The sequence below is a fragment of the Chelonia mydas genome, chromosome 7 (genome assembly GCF_015237465.2).
Source record: "Chelonia mydas isolate rCheMyd1 chromosome 7, rCheMyd1.pri.v2, whole genome shotgun sequence".
NCBI classification, from domain to species: Eukaryota; Metazoa; Chordata; order Testudines; family Cheloniidae; genus Chelonia; species Chelonia mydas.
This window is the reverse complement of record NC_057853.1, coordinates 99,936,182-99,953,249: the sequence shown is the minus strand read 5'-3', so window position 1 is coordinate 99,953,249 and position 17,068 is coordinate 99,936,182. Positions and strand designations below refer to the sequence as shown.

Below are 17,068 nucleotides of genomic sequence, written 5' to 3'. Positions count from 1 at the left end.
GAGGGAGTGGGATGAGGAGGAGATGGAGCAGTGGAGAAGGGGCATGGGATGATGAAGAGAAGGGGATGGGGGAAGTGGGGGCAGGGGGGAAGCTAGAGTCTAGCATGCGGCATCCCCTTGGCAAAAACTGGGGCTCCCTTGTTAAGCAGGCCCATCAAACCCTCACCCTGACAAGCCCCACCTCTCCTGCATCTGTACCACCCTGATGGACCCCCCCAGACACCCTCCCCACTGAGCCCCAACCACCTGCACCTGGACCCCCACCCAAATGAACCTCACCTCCCCTGCACCTAGACTCCCCCCCCCCCCCCCCAGCCGAGCCCCAAACAACTTCACCTGGATCCCCTGCAGAGTCCCATTACCCTTGTGCCTGGAACGCCCCCAATGAGCTTCTGTACATCCAGATCTCCCACTGAGCCACCCACACCCAGATTGCCCCACGAGACCTTCACCCCTCTTACCACCACCTGGATCCCCCCACACTAAGTCCCTCTGTACTTGGATCCTGCTGCCAGGCTGAGCTTGCTCACCCACACCTGGTGCGCCTGGCACAGAGGGCAGGGCCCCAGGGTGTTTCTGGGGCAGGCCTGGCCCTTGTACTGTGTCAGGGTTGGGTGCAGCCTCACTGCCGAGTCCCTGTCCTGGGGTGGTGTGGGGGGAGGCTGCAGGGTAATCTCCCACCTCCATGCAACCAGTGGCCTGTGCTCCCCACTGCCATGTTGGAGCCTCCACATTTATTTATTGACAAATAAAATTTGCCGAATTTTAAAATACTGTGCACAGAATTTTTAATTTTTTGGTGCAGAATCCCCTCAGGAATATGGGGTTCTGTGCAGCTGTGATGGTGGGACTGTGAGAAAGTTGGTGGGCATTGGGGAGGTCTATGGGTGGGGGGCGCTGGGCGAGCGGTGTGGTGTGCAGGGTGCTGTGCAGTTGTGGTGGGAGGCCAGCAGGGGAGGTCTCTGGGAGGGGTGAGGGCTGGGCTTGGAGGTCTCTGGGTGAGGGTGCGCTGGGCATAAGGGTGGGGCACTGGGCAGGGGGGCGGTGTGGTGAGGGCCCACCCTCAAGGAAAGGGCATGATGGCAGCACAGGGCTGGGCAGGCCAGTGTGCGTCTGGCAGCTGCAGGTTTGTAAACAGTGCCCTCCTGCTGGGCTGCGCAGAACGGGGCTGCTCCCACCATGCTGTGCCTCATTGCCCCCAGCCCGCCCTTCACTCTGGAGACTGACCATCCTGCACCTTACCCCATGGGGGCCCACAAATATGTTTGGCGCCGGGCCCACAAAAAGTTAATTCGGCCCTGTCTAGAGTGTTCTCCATGAGGGTCTTCACTTCTGAAACCAGTTGTCTCATGTGGTCCAAATTAGCCCAAGAAGACATGCTGCAGGGCACATCTATTTGCTTGGGTTGTTCCAGAAGAAAGGGTTATGTCTGTGTCAGGGAGGGGAGTTTTGTGCTTGGGGGCAGAATTCCTTTGGGAGTTGAGGGGTTTTTTTGTTTTGTTTTTTTGCAGTAGGAGGTGGTAAGCTGCTATTTTGTATTTTTTGTTCTTGTAACTTGTGTCAGTACATATCATGCATTGAGTAGACAGCCCTTTTTGTGCTCCTATAAATAAAATATCACATGATAGGGCATACTCCGCGGTACTCTCCAGCTGAATTTCCCAGTGTCTGAAGAGGGGAAGTGTATGATGGCCTCCATAACTAGTGTTTGTTGTTTAATTTGTTTTGTTTGTTCTCTGCTAAGCCTTAATTACTGTGCAGAAAACACTACTGTTGCTATAAATTAGTAGCTGACTGATACACGCTCCATCTGGGTCTTGCTGCAACATAGAGATCGTGAAACCTATTCAAAATAAATGTTGTATGTTTTTTTTTCTTGCCTATCATTTCTTGTTCTTTCATTTTACATGTTGTTTTTATGATATCACATTAGCCTACCAGTCTCTCTGTAATACTATGTTGATAGAGTCATTCCTTGCTAGAATATCCTTCTACCCCAAATTATATATACCTAAAGCTTATTTTCTGTCCTAATTCCTTTTCTACCAATAGTGTATCCTCCCTCTACATCCATATCGTATTCTCATTTCTTCTTATCCCAGTCTGTTATTTTTCTCTTCCATTCTATATAATCCTCACTCTAACATATTCAGCTTGTACTGTGAGGCAGTACTGTGAAGTGCTTGGAGCAGGAAACTGGGAGTAAGGCTGATGGGGCTCACGCTCTACTCTGTGCACGTATGCACAGGGTATCCCGTACCTGCAGAAAGAGAAGAATTCTACCTTTGGAACATGCTTTCCCTTTTTCCCCCACCAAAGGGGTCCCAGGAGGTTTTGGCTGCGTGGAATTAGGAGAGTTGGATAGGATTCTCCTCACTTTCTACCCCATGGGGGGAAGCCACACAGCTAAAGCCTGAAGCTGGTGGAGTTTTTGGTTTTGTTTGAACCGCATGGTTGTCAGGAGCATGAGATACTGCAAGTCAAATTGTGTACTACTATTGAAAGGTTACTACTAGCATAAAGAAACAGATAAAAATTCAACATTAAAATCAACTTCATTTTGCAGTATTCAGTATTGACAAGTAGCAGCATAAGCCCTAAAACTATATGTGTAATTGATGCGAGGTACAGTAGAACCTCAGAGTTACCAGCACCTCAGGAATGGAGGTTGTTTGTAACGCTGAACAAAACATTATGGTTGTTCTTTCTAAAGTTTACAACTGCACATTGACTTAATGCAGCTTTGAAACTTTACTATGCCAAAGAAAAATGCTGCTTTCCCTTTATTTTTGTACTAGTTTACATTTAACACAGTACTGTACAGTATTTGCTTTTTTTGGGGGGGGGGTCTCTGCTGCTGCCTGATTGCGTACCTCCAGTTCCAAACAAGGTGTATGGTTGACTGATCAGTCTGTAACTCTGGTATTCATAACTCTGAGGTTCTACTGTAGCTTGCATGTAGATTCTTCATTCATGACTCTCTTATTTCAGTATTAGTGCAAGCACCATCATCCTTATACACTTACGTGGCTTGTGCATACCCAGATATGTACCAAAAGAGCACTTCTTATGCTGTGTTACAGCTGTCGCATAGAGTAAATATTCTTCACCAGATCCTCTCCTAGTATAAATCGGCGTACTAGACTTCACTAGAATTCTTATCCCTCCCCACGTATCCAGTGCTCTGTACATTGCACATTAGGAGCATTACAAACCAGCAACTAGCCACCTGAAAAAAACAGCCAAACAAGAAATTATATGTCAGTCTAATGCCTGGAACCTTTGAATATCATTCTAAAATCTTGCACCAAACATCTTAGCCTGGTAAATTTATGCTGTGGGGGAGGGGAGAAGATGCTTTCTCATTCACCAGGTCTTTACGTTTATGTTAATTAACTTTGCAATGCTCTCAGTTGCTCCCACAAATATAAATGACAAATTAAAGAGCTATATGCAATATTGTAGCCATGTTGGTCCTAGGATATTAGAGAAGGTGGGTGAGGTAATATCTTTTATTGGACCAATTTCTACTGGTGAGAGAGACTTTTGAGCTACCTAGAACTCTTCCTCAGGTCTGGGAAAGGTACTCAGAATGTCACAACTAAATACAAGGTCAAACAAATAGTTTAGCATAAGAAGTTATATTCTTACAGGTCCATTGATCAGATACAATTTTTCTAATATCCCTTTAGGAAAATACTCACTAAGTATAATGTAATGAACAACAGATGCAAAACCTACAGACGTATCTCCACTGCTACAATGATCAACACCCCCCAGAATGTGCCTTTCAAGATCCTACACATGCCTATCACAACATGTGGTATACCTCATCCAGTGCACGAAATGCCCCAGTAACAGTTATATGGGTGAAACCAGACAGTTGCTATACTCTTGAATGAACTCACACAGGAAAATAAAAGATAAAAACACCACATCACCTCTGGGTGAACACTTTTCACATAGCGATCACTCTGTATCGGACCTCTCAGTCCTCATCCTCAATGGAAACGTGCACAACACTTTCAGAAGATGAGCTTGGAAGCTTAAATTCATAACTTTTCTTGATACTAAAAATCATGATCTTAATTAAGATACTGGATTTATAGCTTATTTTAACAATCTGTAACCACTCTAAACCCCTTTTTGTCCTTTGGACTACAGGGGTGTTTACAGGCCACTTCAACTTGAATGGTCCTTTAGAATATGTGCTAAGTATGCTAAAAGAAAAGGAGGACTTGTGGCACCTTAGAGATTAACAAATTTATTTGAGCATAAGCTTTCCTGAGCTACAGCTCACTTCATCGGATGCTTATGCACAAATAAATTTGTTAGTCTCTAAGGTGCCACAAGTCCTCCTTTTCTTTTTGCAGATACGGACTAACACGGCTGCTACTCTGAAACCTGTAAGTATGCTAAACTACCTGTTTGATCTTGTGTTTAGCTGTGACACTCAGAATACCTGCCCAAGAACTGGAGTACTAACAAATTTATTAGAGCATAAGCTTTCATGGGATACAGCCCACTTCATCGGCTGCGTAGAATGGAACATATAGTAAGAAGATATATATACGCACACACATACAGAGAAGGTGGCAGTTGCCATACAAACTGTAAGAGGCTAATTAATTAATCTATTTCCCCATGTTAGGTATCCTCACACCTTCTTGTCAACTGTCTAAATGGGCCATCTTGGTTATCACTACAAAAGTTTTTTTCTCTGCTGATAAAAGCTCATCTTAATTAATTAGCCTCTTACAGTTTGTATGGCAACTTCCACCTTCTCTGTATGTGTGTATATATATATCTTCTTACTATACGTTCCATTCTATGCATCCGATGAAGTGGGATGTAGCCCACGAAAGCTTATGCTCTCATAAATTTGTTAGTCTCTAAGGTGCCACAAGTACTCCTGTTCTTTTTGTGGATACAGACTAACATGGCTGCTACTCTGTCCAAGAACTGAGGAAGAGCTCTGTGTAGCTAGAAAGCTTGTCTCTCTCTCTCTCACCAATAGAAGCTGGTCAAATAAAAGATATTATCTCACACACCATATTCAAGAGCTGACAGTTGGTAGCACAGATTTTAAAAATATGTTCCCTTAATTGTGGGTTTCAGCTTTGCATTTATTTACTAAAAAGCACTGTTGATGTTTTTAACAAATTGATACAATCAGAAGACCACACACAGCCACCAAATCTACGTTCCATGGGAACTTTGGTCCTAGAAGTAGGCCTTTTGGAAACTGTACAGTGCATATAAATCAGTTTTTGTAAGTATTAGGTATGTTTGTCCAATTTTATCTTTGCTACTCTGAGAATTCCATCACAACAACCTGTCACTCTTGGTGTTTTTTTAATTTATAGAGTCTCCAGGAAAGAACAGGTCACACCAGCAACTACTGACTTCAATGTTGATCCTGCTTCTTGTGTTCATCATTTTCATTCTTCTGGCTGGCTATTTTTTCAGGTAGGGAGCTGTTAAGTGCTGCACTCAGAACTAGATTGGTCGTATTTTGATATGATCTCATAAGGAAATGAAAGCGGTTCTACATATATGCGGTAACTGAAGTCTCAGACCACAGTTTAGGGTAGCAGAGGATGCCGTATGTTGTATTTAATCATTAATCATTACCATCTGAAGATGAACAGAAAGAATTTCTCCAGAATTACGTGGTTTGTACAAGTTAATCTGGAAGAGCATTTGTTACCTTTTAAACACAATTATTCAGATTAATTTAGTTTTGTGTATTTAAGGTTCAGAAAACATAGGAAAGCTGTTGTGACCTCCGGTGACAAAAAGATGCCAAATGGAATCTTAGAAGAGCAAGGTAATGACATGTTATCTTTGTTTTTTAGAATGAATTTTAGTGTGTGTGTGTGTGTGTGTACACACACTTTAATTTTGAAAGTTAAGAATTCAGTTCTTTAAACTTTGAGGATGACTTGTATCTTTTTATTGTATTGTTTTAGTGCTGGCTTTCTTTATTTAAAAGAAAACAAAGAAGAAAACTTTCCTTCTTTTTCAAATAACTCTCTCTGTCTTCTCCTTGCTGTTTAATAATTTACAACTTAAAGTTGTAATTTTACCAGATTTTGTTTCTACGTGGCAATTCTCCATAACTGGTTTGTTAATGAGGGATTCCTCATGACAGTGGAGTTATCTGCACCAGGTTTCAGTTTAAGAAAAAAAGGATTGAAACATTTGTGTTAAAAAAACAAACAAACAAAAAGAGTATGAAGAACTACTCTGTAACTCTGTGACCAGATTAAAAAGTAAAAGGAGGATGAGAGGGAAGGGAGACAATAGCATTTTTTTAAAAAGATGCAGTTCAGAAATTGAAAATATTCACCAATAGATTTTCAGACGTTGTTTTTATTAAGAGCATATCAAATTAGACTAGATTTGGAACATCAAGCACAATAAAGATTAAAAGATGGCAAAGTTGTTGGGGAATTATAGGTCATCCATATATTACTCATGTCATAACGACGAAGGGGTAAACAATTAAAAGAAAAGGAAAAAAGTAATCACAAGGGAGAATTACCTGCATTTTCTGTGGCTTTCGTGTTACGATGTGCAAACTGAAAAATTGTTTATTCACAGTTCTAAATATAATCAAATGAGTGTAACTTCCTGTTCAGTGTTAAATTTCCTAACATCAGTTAAAAGAGCATTGATGTTTCCAATGTACTGAGATACACTAGCCAGCAAGCAGAACGCTGTTACTCTGTAGAATGGCTAGTACATGAACTATTAGGCAGCATGGTTCCTGAAAGAAGCATTGTCACTGTCTGTTTCTAGGGGAGTGTTTTGTTTTTCTTTTAAACAAAGCTGCTAGTCTCAGGGAAACTTCCTCTACCATGATTTCAAAACTCTTCAACTTCACTGTTGTTTTAAAATGCAATATGTTTGCACACTGAATATGTTGTCTAATTTTCTAACCGGTTTACCAGTGCACAGTTGTCATAAAGCTAGCAGATCTAGCCGGCTGGTGCAGGGGAACTCCTGGGTGTCAGGTGCTACACGAAATCATCCCATAGGGGACGTCATTGCTGTAAAAGAAGCATGCTGGAGCACCTTGTGCTCCAGCTATCCTTGTCTGCTAGAACAGCCACTTTAGCTGTGGGCCTCTGGCACAACTGGCTATGTCTACACTACCCCCTGGATTGATGCACCGGAGTCGATTTAGCAGGTCTAGTAATGACCTGTCAAATCGACCGCAGATCGCTCTCCAGTTGACCCTGGTACTCCACTCCGAATGAGAAGAGTAAGTTAAGTCAACAGGAGAGTGTCTCCCGTCGACCCAGAATAGTGTGGACCCCGCAATAAGTTGACCTAAGCTACATCAACTGCAGCTACGTTATTCACATAGCTGGAGTTGCGTAGCTTAGATCGATTTACTGCAGTAGTGTAGACATAGCCTCAGAGCAGCCAGCAACTTGGGACTGGTATGGCAACCCGGGGACTGAAGTCCATTTGCTTCTTGATCTGTGCTTGGTGCAGAAAGACCAGACCACGTGTTTGCATTTCTGCAGGTATGTATTGGTGCCTACAATGAATTGCAGGTGAAAAAGTATACTTTCAAAATTCAGGTCCTGTTTAAATGTGGACTACTGTCTGCATGGCACAAATATTGTTTTCCACTGTTTTGGGACAGAAACTAAATTAAAGTACTGATGCTTCCTATACTTTTGGTTATAGATGCAATAGGAATGATTCAAACAAGTCTCATGAATTTGTTACCTTCTTAAAGCAGTTTATTGAGAGCAAAACACTTACCTAATTGTAGTTATTGTAAATATTACAGCGTTTCTGGTGTCTGGCAAATTGTGGCTTATTTGGAGAAATACAACCATTTGTAAAATAGATTTACAAATTATTTCCCTTAAATTAAGTATCTTAAAAAAATTTCCCCTCCAATCCCTACACTTCCCAGTGAGTGTGAGGAACTGATAGACCCTCTTGCCTCTCCAAATGATGTTTCATCACATTTTTATTCTGTTACAAATTAAAGTTAGAAACTCTAATTATTAACATTAGGACACAGGCTTCTGGCATTGTTTTAATCCAGTGTGTGTTCAGAGAAATCACTCGGCTTGTTATTTTTATGGAAATCAACTCTGTCATGAGTTTGACTGCAGTAGAGTTGTAGCCATGTCAGTCTCAGGACGTTGGCCCAATAAGAGATATTACCTCACCCACCTTGTCTCATTAGTTAGATTCACGTTTCATAAGAGGCATGCTGTGCCTTTTTCCAAGATGTTTCACAAAACTGATTGGCTCATCATTTGATTAATGGAATAACAAGTGGTCCCTCATTCTGAGTATACATTTAACATTTGTTTTCTCTGGTTTGACAGAACAGCAAAGGGTGATGCTGCTCAGCAGGTCTCCCTCTGGCCCAAAGAAGTACTTTCCTATTCCAGTGGAGCATCTGGAGGAAGAAATACGGATAAGATCAGCAGATGATGGGAAACGGTTTCGGGAAGAATTTAATGTAAGTCTGCTTGTTTTCTGTGTTGTTTTTTATCACGGGGAAGAGAAGAAGAAATCAAGAATGGATATGAACCCAAAAAATGTTGTTGTGTTTTTGTAATTAAATGTGTGTGACATTGGCACTTATAGCATGGGGAATGCTGGGCAAGTGTAACGCACACACCTTCTGAGTGTGGTGTTCTGTCCCCTCTAGTGGCACTGAGACCCAGGGCCGGATTAACCTTTTGTGGGCCCAGTACCAAACATATTTGTGGGCCCCCATGTGGTTGTGGTGGGCACGGCGTGACATAGTAAATGTGGTATTGCCGGGATGGGGATGAAAACATTTATTCAAAAACAAAATAAGATATTTGAAGCCACACTTGATTGAGACCTCCACATCAATTTACTCAGAATACCATTGAATTTGGTTTGTGTGGAAGGGGGTTGTTTGTTAGTTTTGTCTTTTTTGTTTAAACACTCAGGGCCTACTTGGAGCCCTGAACACAAGTGCTTAATTAGCACACTTATGTAGCAGTCACTGGTGTTGCACCTGTATCTCCCCAGCATCACCTCCTCCACCCAAAATTATGTTTCGTAAATGCATTTTTTGAAAGCTGCATTTTCTAATTTGGTACAATAATGTTTACCAAACTTTGGGGCGGAGTTTTGGGAGGAAAATTGCTGGTGCCCATCTTTTGCAGGGAGAAAGGGCCACTGAGACACACACACACACACACTTTACCACAAAGGCTACCACAATCCAGCCTCAGGCTCCTACCCCAACCGTCACACCTGGGCTCTCCTCACCCCCCAGTCTCTCCTACTGTTCCCACCCCACACAACTAACCCCCAAAGAAAGGCTCTCCTCAGTCTCCCTGCTACTGCTCACCCCCCCACACTTTCACCCCAGGGCTGTCACCTCCCTCCCTTCTATTACCCCCTCCACATACTAAGCCAACCCCCACCTTCAACCCAGACTCTCCCCTCCCTCCCTCTGCCCCCTGTCACACCAACCCCCACCTTAACACCCTGCTTCTCCTACATCCCCCCACACGGAGTCACCGCCAGCTCCCCCATCGCAGTCGGACTTGCCCCACAACTACCCCTTTCCCCCCAAACCACGCTGCACCCTCTCCCCTCCCCGATTGCAGGGGGACAGTTTCTGGGCATTCCCACTGGCCGGGGGCATAGCAGCCAGCACTGACAAACCCCGCTGTCACCACCCACCCTGCTCCCAGGGACCACAGACAACCACCCCCCACCCTGAAGTTTCAGGTTGAGACAGTGCCCAGGAGTCTCCGGGCATCACAGTCGCTGGGGGTCTGCACACCACCTGGGAGTCACAGCACAGCGGCCGCCCCCAGCTCCCCACCACCCCAGGACAATGGGGGAGACTTGGAGGTGGGGGAAGCCAGGAGCTCCCAACCCGTGCCCCAAGGGGGAGGGAGGACGCAGCGGGATTAGCGCCGGAAATCCTTTCCCTGCACCAGACCATTTCCTCGCTTGGGATTTCTTTTTGGTCCGCTCCGCCCACTTCAGCTGGGGCAGCTGGCAACACGGTGCAGCGCGTTCTGGGACTAGTAGCACAGCTGACAGCGCAGGTCCCAGGGCCTCAGCGGAACACAGCGGCGTGCAAACTACCCTGCAACACCCAGTCCCTGTTGCAGCTGCGCACTGCACACCCCAGGCTGCTGAGTGTTTCAGCTGGTGCTGGGAAATTGCTGACTCTTCACATTGCTGGGCTTTGGCCCAGGCTGGATTAACCCTTCCAAATGTAGGCCCCTTCCAAGTGTGGGCCTGGTGCCACAGCACCACCGGAGCCATTGTAAACCAGTACTGCTGAGACCACTTAGAGATTAATGAGTCTGCCCTACAGCCTTAGCTAAGAGCCAATTGGCTTTTAACTCATGAAGTAGAGGCTCATGCACTAAGTTCCAGAGGCACCAGGTTCAGTCCCGCCCGCTGACAACCGGGGTCTGTCGGTGTTACACAAGTACAGTGTAAGCTTCTCCACACAGGTTGCTAATGCTCTTCATTATTGATGTTTAACACCCAGTTATTTCAGTTCTGGTCTTTAGAGAGATTGCTATATGTGTTGGATTGTACAGTTGTTTAGCCATAGGGACAAATGTCCAGTAGGGCTCATGGTGGAGAACTAAAGTGATTCTCATTTGTGCTCTCTCCTGAGTTTGAACACAGAAGTGTCTCAAAGTAGAACTCTAATCCACTGAGGTGTCTCTCGCTCTCTTTCTCTCCCTTCCTTGATGCTAAAGAGTACAGGCATCCGTTTTACAGAAAAAGTTATAAATTCTAATTAGTGTTGTGATAGTGAGGCACCACATTTGGAAAAACTGAACTGTTTTATTTTATCAATGTCTGGGATCTTAAACTCTGCTGTCTTGATGCCCTCCTCCCCCAGAGGAAGGGGAAGGAAGATAGAAAGCTCTGCAGCATTCAAGCCTCTGAGAATGACAGTCTCCCCTCTGGAGGGAGAAGCTTATGGCACGGGGACAAGAGAGCCATGGCCTTTTAAACCGGTATAGCTCAATGATCTTTGGGAAACTCTGCTCTTTGGGGTTCTGCTCAGATCTACGTGGCATGTGTAAGGAGGGTGAGTGCCTCTCGGCAGTTCTCCACTAAACCCACATCTCAGCAGCATTATTGGCAGAGGAGCCCTGGTTCCATTGGCTGCCTGAGCAAGAAGGCTTTCCTGAAGTATTTTGCTTGGTCAGAAAGACAGCGTGTTTGCTCCCCATTCCCCCAGATTTGCAGTTGCATGGTGGCTACATAGATGGGTTTTACCCGGCTCTTGTGGAGGGGGAAGTATGGGGAGAAGTATGCCATGTTGGGTCCACTCCCAAGCTTCTGCTATTTCAGGAGCCATTCCACACCCACTTATTATTCATTTTCACTTCCCTCAACATCTCATGGCAGAACTGAGCAGCTTAGAACCATATATAGTGTGTTAAATACAGACTCAACTGGGCCAATATGCAACTATCAATTAGGATATGTCTACGCTTGCAGAGTTTTTGCTCTGTAAGTTTCACCAGTGATAAGGAATTGGTGAAAGTAAAGTGCTGGTTTGTGTACTCACTTAATTCCTCAGGCGTCAGAGAGTGTTTACATTAGCAGCACTTCCATCGCTGATAAGAGCGCACTCTGAGGGCAGCTATCCCACAGTGCAGCTCTCTCCATTTTGACGATGGGCCTTATGGGAAGGGTGGGGGGTGATCGTGGGGCATCCTCGGTCCCCGCACAGCCTCCTCTCCCCAAACACTGATCAGCTCCAGCAGCTCAGCATTGCTCCAAGCAGGGGATCGTTTGCTTCATGGAGCAGGCATTGTCACCTGGCCAGATGATAAGTGAGCACTTGCCAAAAAAACAGGAAGGGGAGTTTCAAAGTTCCCGGGGCTTTACAGGGGGAGGGGTGGATGTCTGTTTACCTGGCATCAGAGCAGCAGAGCTGCTGGCCAGAGTGGTCATCGAGACACTGTGGGATATCCTCAGGAGGCTAAAAGCTGTGTAAACAGGAAGAACGTGTCTTCACTAGCACATCACTGCAAAAGCATCACCGGTAAGAGCTGTACGCTTCTCATGGAGGTGGTTTTCTTTTTGCAGTGAAACGTCTGAGTTTCACCGCAAAAAGTCATTAATAAGTGTAGACGTTCCCACGGTTTTTGCGCAAAAAAGGGACTTTTTCCTCTTTAAATGGCAAGTGTAGACATGCCCTTAGATAGTGTAAGGCAGTGCCCTTAGGACTGAAATACAGTATTAAGTGAGCTTCATGTTGGTGGTTTGATTATATGTTTGACGTGTGTTTGTGCTGCTGCTCCATGTGCAATGTAGTCACTATCAAATGACAGGATTACCTGAGTAACATTTTTAAAAAATGTTAATTTAAGAAGAGTTGTATCCCAGTGCACTAGGACATTGGTGAATTTTGAATCTCCTAATTAAAAAAACGCAGTATAGTCAGTGGTGAAACCTGGCAATCTATTTTTGTTTTAAAATGTACGTTGCTTTGCTTGTGTTCTACAGTGTTCTCTAAATATGTGAACTTTTGCTTGCAAACTGAATGAGTCTGACCATCGTGGTCAGAGACCTATTTATGTAAGTTCACATGCAATATCAAAGCAATATCTTAAAACATTGAGGAGAATGGTCAACGAGGTATTCTTGATGGTTTTTTAGCATTATAATAACCACACTGCAGCTGCTTGCATGGAAGATGAGGATTACATTCTATCAGTTGTTTGCTCTACACTTGGTATTGTCGGAGACCAGGATGTGAGCAGTTGTCCCTAGAGGTTGGAGCAGGAGTCATACTTAGCAGTTGGAATAGGAGTCAGGATTAGGAGCCAAGGATCAGAGCTGGAATTAGAGGCCAAGAGTCAGAGTTGGAGCAGAAGCCAGTAACCATGAATAGGAGCTAAGGATTGGAGCTGGAATCAAAGGCCAGATGTCAGAGCCAAGGATCAGAGTTGAAGTCATTGGTCAGGAATCAGAGCCAAGCTTCAAATCTGAGGCTGCAATGAGGCAAGTCAGGGGTAGGGTTGGAACAAAGCGGGAGCAAGACTGGGAACAAGCACAAGCAATCACAGCCATGGGTGAATGCTTTGAACAGCCACTGAACTGCTGCTGCTGGGATTAAGAGCCAGTCTGTTGATTTTTCCAACCAATTAGGTGGCATACCCAATCAGACAGCCTACTACAGGCCAGATATGCTAATTTGGTTGCCTGGAGACTGGTTCTGCTGCAGGCCCTGCTTTCAGACTGACCCTGCTGCAAGCCCTCAAGGACAACACTTAGTGGCCTTGGGACCTGGTTTCTAGGGGTACCTCCAGCAGAACTTTCAGAACAGGTCCAGCGTGTGGATGTTCTGTACTGGTTCCCAAGACCGCTCATCCAGACTGCAATCTTCCGAGTCCACCATGTACCAGAATCTTCCCCTAATTTGCCAAGAGTCCAGGACTCAGAGGACCAAGTACTCCTCCTGTCCACGGACTGTTATCGGTGGCAGTGGAGGATTGGAGCAGTTTTGGTATGAGTTCTCAGTGTAGGGCTTTAAAAGTGAGATGTGAAAGATGGGTGGATCTTCAAGGATTCAGACAGCTGTAACCAGAAGGCCACTGGGTTCACCTGTTATATAATCTTGAAAGGATTCAGGTATTGACAGTCCAGTTTGGCAGATGGGCAGCTCGATTTAAGGTTATGGGCAGAGAGCCACACCTTGTCTCCTACAGCCAGATTCGGCCTGGTCCATGTGATGTTTGTAGGCTTCTTTGGTAGACTGCAGGTGCACCTGCTGTAGGTGGGCAGCTGAATCCGCAGTGGTCAGTACTGGAGATCTCATGGGCAAGTCTAGGTAGAAGTGGGTCTGAAAGCCACTGTTTGTAAAGAAGGGATATGTTGTTTAAGGTGTAGATTGCACTGTTACACGCGAATTCAGCATAGCACAGCAAGGGAAGCCAGTCATCCCGGTGGAAACTCAAAAGAAGGCAGTAAAGATACTGCTTCAAAATTTGATTGGCGTTTTGTGTTTGTCCATTAGTATGCGAGTGATAAGTGGATGAGAAGAGGGATTTGATGCCAAGGAGTCTGAGAAATTCCAACCAGAGTCAGGAGATTAAACTGGGACCCCCAGTCTGATACAATGCCTGTTGTTAACCCATGGTAGCAGAAGACATTTTGCAAGAAGAGCTGAGTCATGTCCCGTGTGGTAGGAACAGTATTATATGGGTAAAGAGTGCCATCATTGTTAGGAGGTTGACAACAACCAGGATTACGTGTCCCTGGGAGCATGGCAGTTCTACAATAAAGTCCATTGATATAGTAGATGAAGGCTGCGGAGGCGTGGGCAGAAGCTGGAGGAGACCTAGCGTTCATGATCATGGTTTCTTGATATAGTTGCAGGACCGTATATAATTCTTGATGTAAGCTTGTAGGCCTAGCCACCAGAAGCTCCACAAGCCCTGATTGCAGGTCTTGAATTGTCCAAAATGGTCTGCGAGTGGCAAATCATGACACAGGTTCAATATCTGAAGCCTAGGTTGTCCCTCCAGAACATAAATACAGTCCTTGAGGTGAGATAAGGGAGGCCATTCTGTAGTTGGAACTAACCACATTGTTAAGGGTCTGGTGGATCTGGGTTGCAAACTGGTCATTGGGAGCAGGAAGTGGATGGAGGATGTCAGACCATCCATCATCCTGTTGATAAAGTTAGATGCCTTAAGCATGGTGTCAAAGTGCTCTTCACCAGGTTCAAGATATTTGTCTTTGTGGGGCAAGGCATCTGCCCTCCTGTTTCTTGTCCCCAGGTGATAGGTTACCACAAAGTCAAAGCAAGCAAATGAGAGACCAGCAGATCTGGCATTGCTTAAGGCATCTATAGGTACTCAAAGTTCTTGTGGTCCATCAGGACTTGAATTCAAAACTTGGCTCCTTCTAGGAGGTGGCACCACTCCTTGAAATCCACCTTGATAGCCAGTAGCTCCTTGTCCCAAATAGTGTAGTTTTATTCTGCCAGGGTTAGCTTCTGAGAATAAAAGGCACAAGTGTGGAGGTGGTTGCAGGGGCCCACATGTTGCGATTGTACTGCACCTATGGCAAAGTTTGAGGCCTCAGTTGTGAATTGTAGTAGTTGGATTAGGAGTGGGTAGCCAAGAATAAGGAGTCCAGGGTCAGAGGCAAGAAGCCAGAACCATGGGTCAGAGCCAGAATCAGAAGTCAGGAATTGGAGCTGAGGATCAGAATCGGAATCAGAGGCCAGAGCCAAGAGTCAGAGTTTGAAGTTGGCAGTCAGGAATCAGAGCCAAGGTTCAGAGCTGGGTTACCTGGACTGAGGCAAGGCAGAGCCATGGCTGGGTCCAGGGCAGGAGCAGGGCGTGAACAAACAGTTGCAGGAGCTATCCCAGCCATGGGTGAATGTTTGAGCAGCCACTGAATTGTTGCCACTGCTGGGTTTAAGAGCTGGTCTGGTGACTTTCCCAACCAATCAGGTAGTATAGCCATCCAGGCAGCCTACTGCAGGCCGGCTGAGCTCGTTAGATTGCCTGGGGAATGGCTCTGCTAAAGGCCCTCATTACAGACTGTAAAATTGGCCTCCTTCAAGTCATAGGTGAAAGAGCAAAATCATGAGACCAAAATAAAGCCACTCACTGGGCATGGATCAGAATTCACTTTGCACTCCCCCTCAGTACCTGGTCCAGGCCAGGGAAGCTACTGATCCAACCAGTGGACCAAATTTGGTGCTGAATCCTGGTCACGTACCACCTGAGACACGTTGTGCATATGCTAAGAAGGAGACTAGAGAAAATAGTTGCTGAGCTTGAAGTCAGAGGTGGTGGAACAATTTTTATAATGGGGTGCTGAGAGCCACTGAACCAAACAGTAAACCTTGTATATAATGGAAACCACTTCACTTCAATCCAGAAGGTGCAACAGCACCCCTAGTTCCAGCACCTGTGCTTGAAGAAAGAACAAAAACCTCCTAGTAGGGAGACAGTTGCTCACACATACACACCACCCATCTTCCTGGTGGATCACTGGGAAGTCCCACAGTATTGTGCTAGTGATCTGCCCAGGACTGGAGTTGATTATCGCTCCCAGTAGGTTCTCCTGCTACCTTCAGTCTCAGTGACCTTTGTTTAAACAAAGAAAATAGTATGTTTAATCAAAGTTAAAGATTATAGTCAATTCTGGAGGCCTCAGAAGCTGCGATAGCTGGAAGGCTGCTGAGAGTACCAGTCAAGGACTCTGAGCCTCCAAAAATGTTTCATGTATACGGCAAAGGCACCTGGAGCCTTTGATAGGCCTTTTTTTTAATGTTCAGTGTAAATCTAAATAAATGAAATGAAAGTAGTATTGTGAAAGTGAGTAACAGAATTCTGCCCTGTAGGTGTTTCATTTTTCTGTTTGTATGTGGAAAAAAACAGCATTCATCTGCTGCCTTTCTTCACAACAAATAATTAAATACTATGCTATCTAGTTTGCTTGTTTTTTTGCAAACTTCCCCCCCATAAACGTGCCTTATTTATATTTATCATTATTTATTTACATAGCAGAAAGTGTGCTTGGTGCTTTGCAGACATGTATGAGGACCAGGTTACTGCCTCAGAGAATTTATTATTTAAGGCCCTGATCCTGCAAACACTTATGCACATGATTAACTTGAAGCATGTCAGTAGTCCCGCTGGAGCCAATGGGATTCCTCATGTAAATACATGAGTCAGACAAAAATACAAATGGAGCATGAGGAAAGGAGTATGACATGAGGTCAGTGACTGAGCAGATGTGTTTGGCATGTGTATTCTTTATCGCATTTTATTTTTATAAGCACATTCAATGCGATTTGCCATATGCATAAGTGTTGGCAGAATCAGGCCTCACAAAAAATACAGTTATAATTAAAGTGGAGATGTTGAACATTATAGTGTCTAAGCATTCTTTTCAGAAAGTTATAAAACAGTTTACTGTGGTTTGGTTCAGGTAATATTCAAACTCAGAGAGACGAAAGAATGACTTTTTAAACAATGTAAACATGTTGGGTGAGATCATGGCCTCCAGATGTGCACATGGATCTCAT

General features: G+C 44.8%; 1 protein-coding gene across 8 annotated transcripts in view; it reads left to right on the top strand.

The window, feature by feature from the left end:
• PTPRE (protein tyrosine phosphatase receptor type E) overlaps positions 1 to 17,068 on the top strand; it is a 224,334-nt gene that overhangs the window by 141,559 nt on the left and 65,707 nt on the right. For 6 of the 8 annotated variants that reach the window (XM_043551995.1, XM_037904756.2, XM_043551996.1 and 3 more), the window contains 3 exons: positions 5,367 to 5,469; positions 5,757 to 5,830; positions 8,364 to 8,500. In XM_043551995.1, coding sequence (XP_043407930.1) covers positions 5,367 to 5,469; positions 5,757 to 5,830; positions 8,364 to 8,500 — 314 coding nt within the window. Of the gene's footprint in view, positions 1 to 5,366; positions 5,470 to 5,541; positions 5,676 to 5,756; positions 5,831 to 8,363; positions 8,501 to 17,068 lie in introns of those variants that run through there. The other 2 variants (XM_037904757.1, XM_043552000.1) reach the window with 2 other exon arrangements.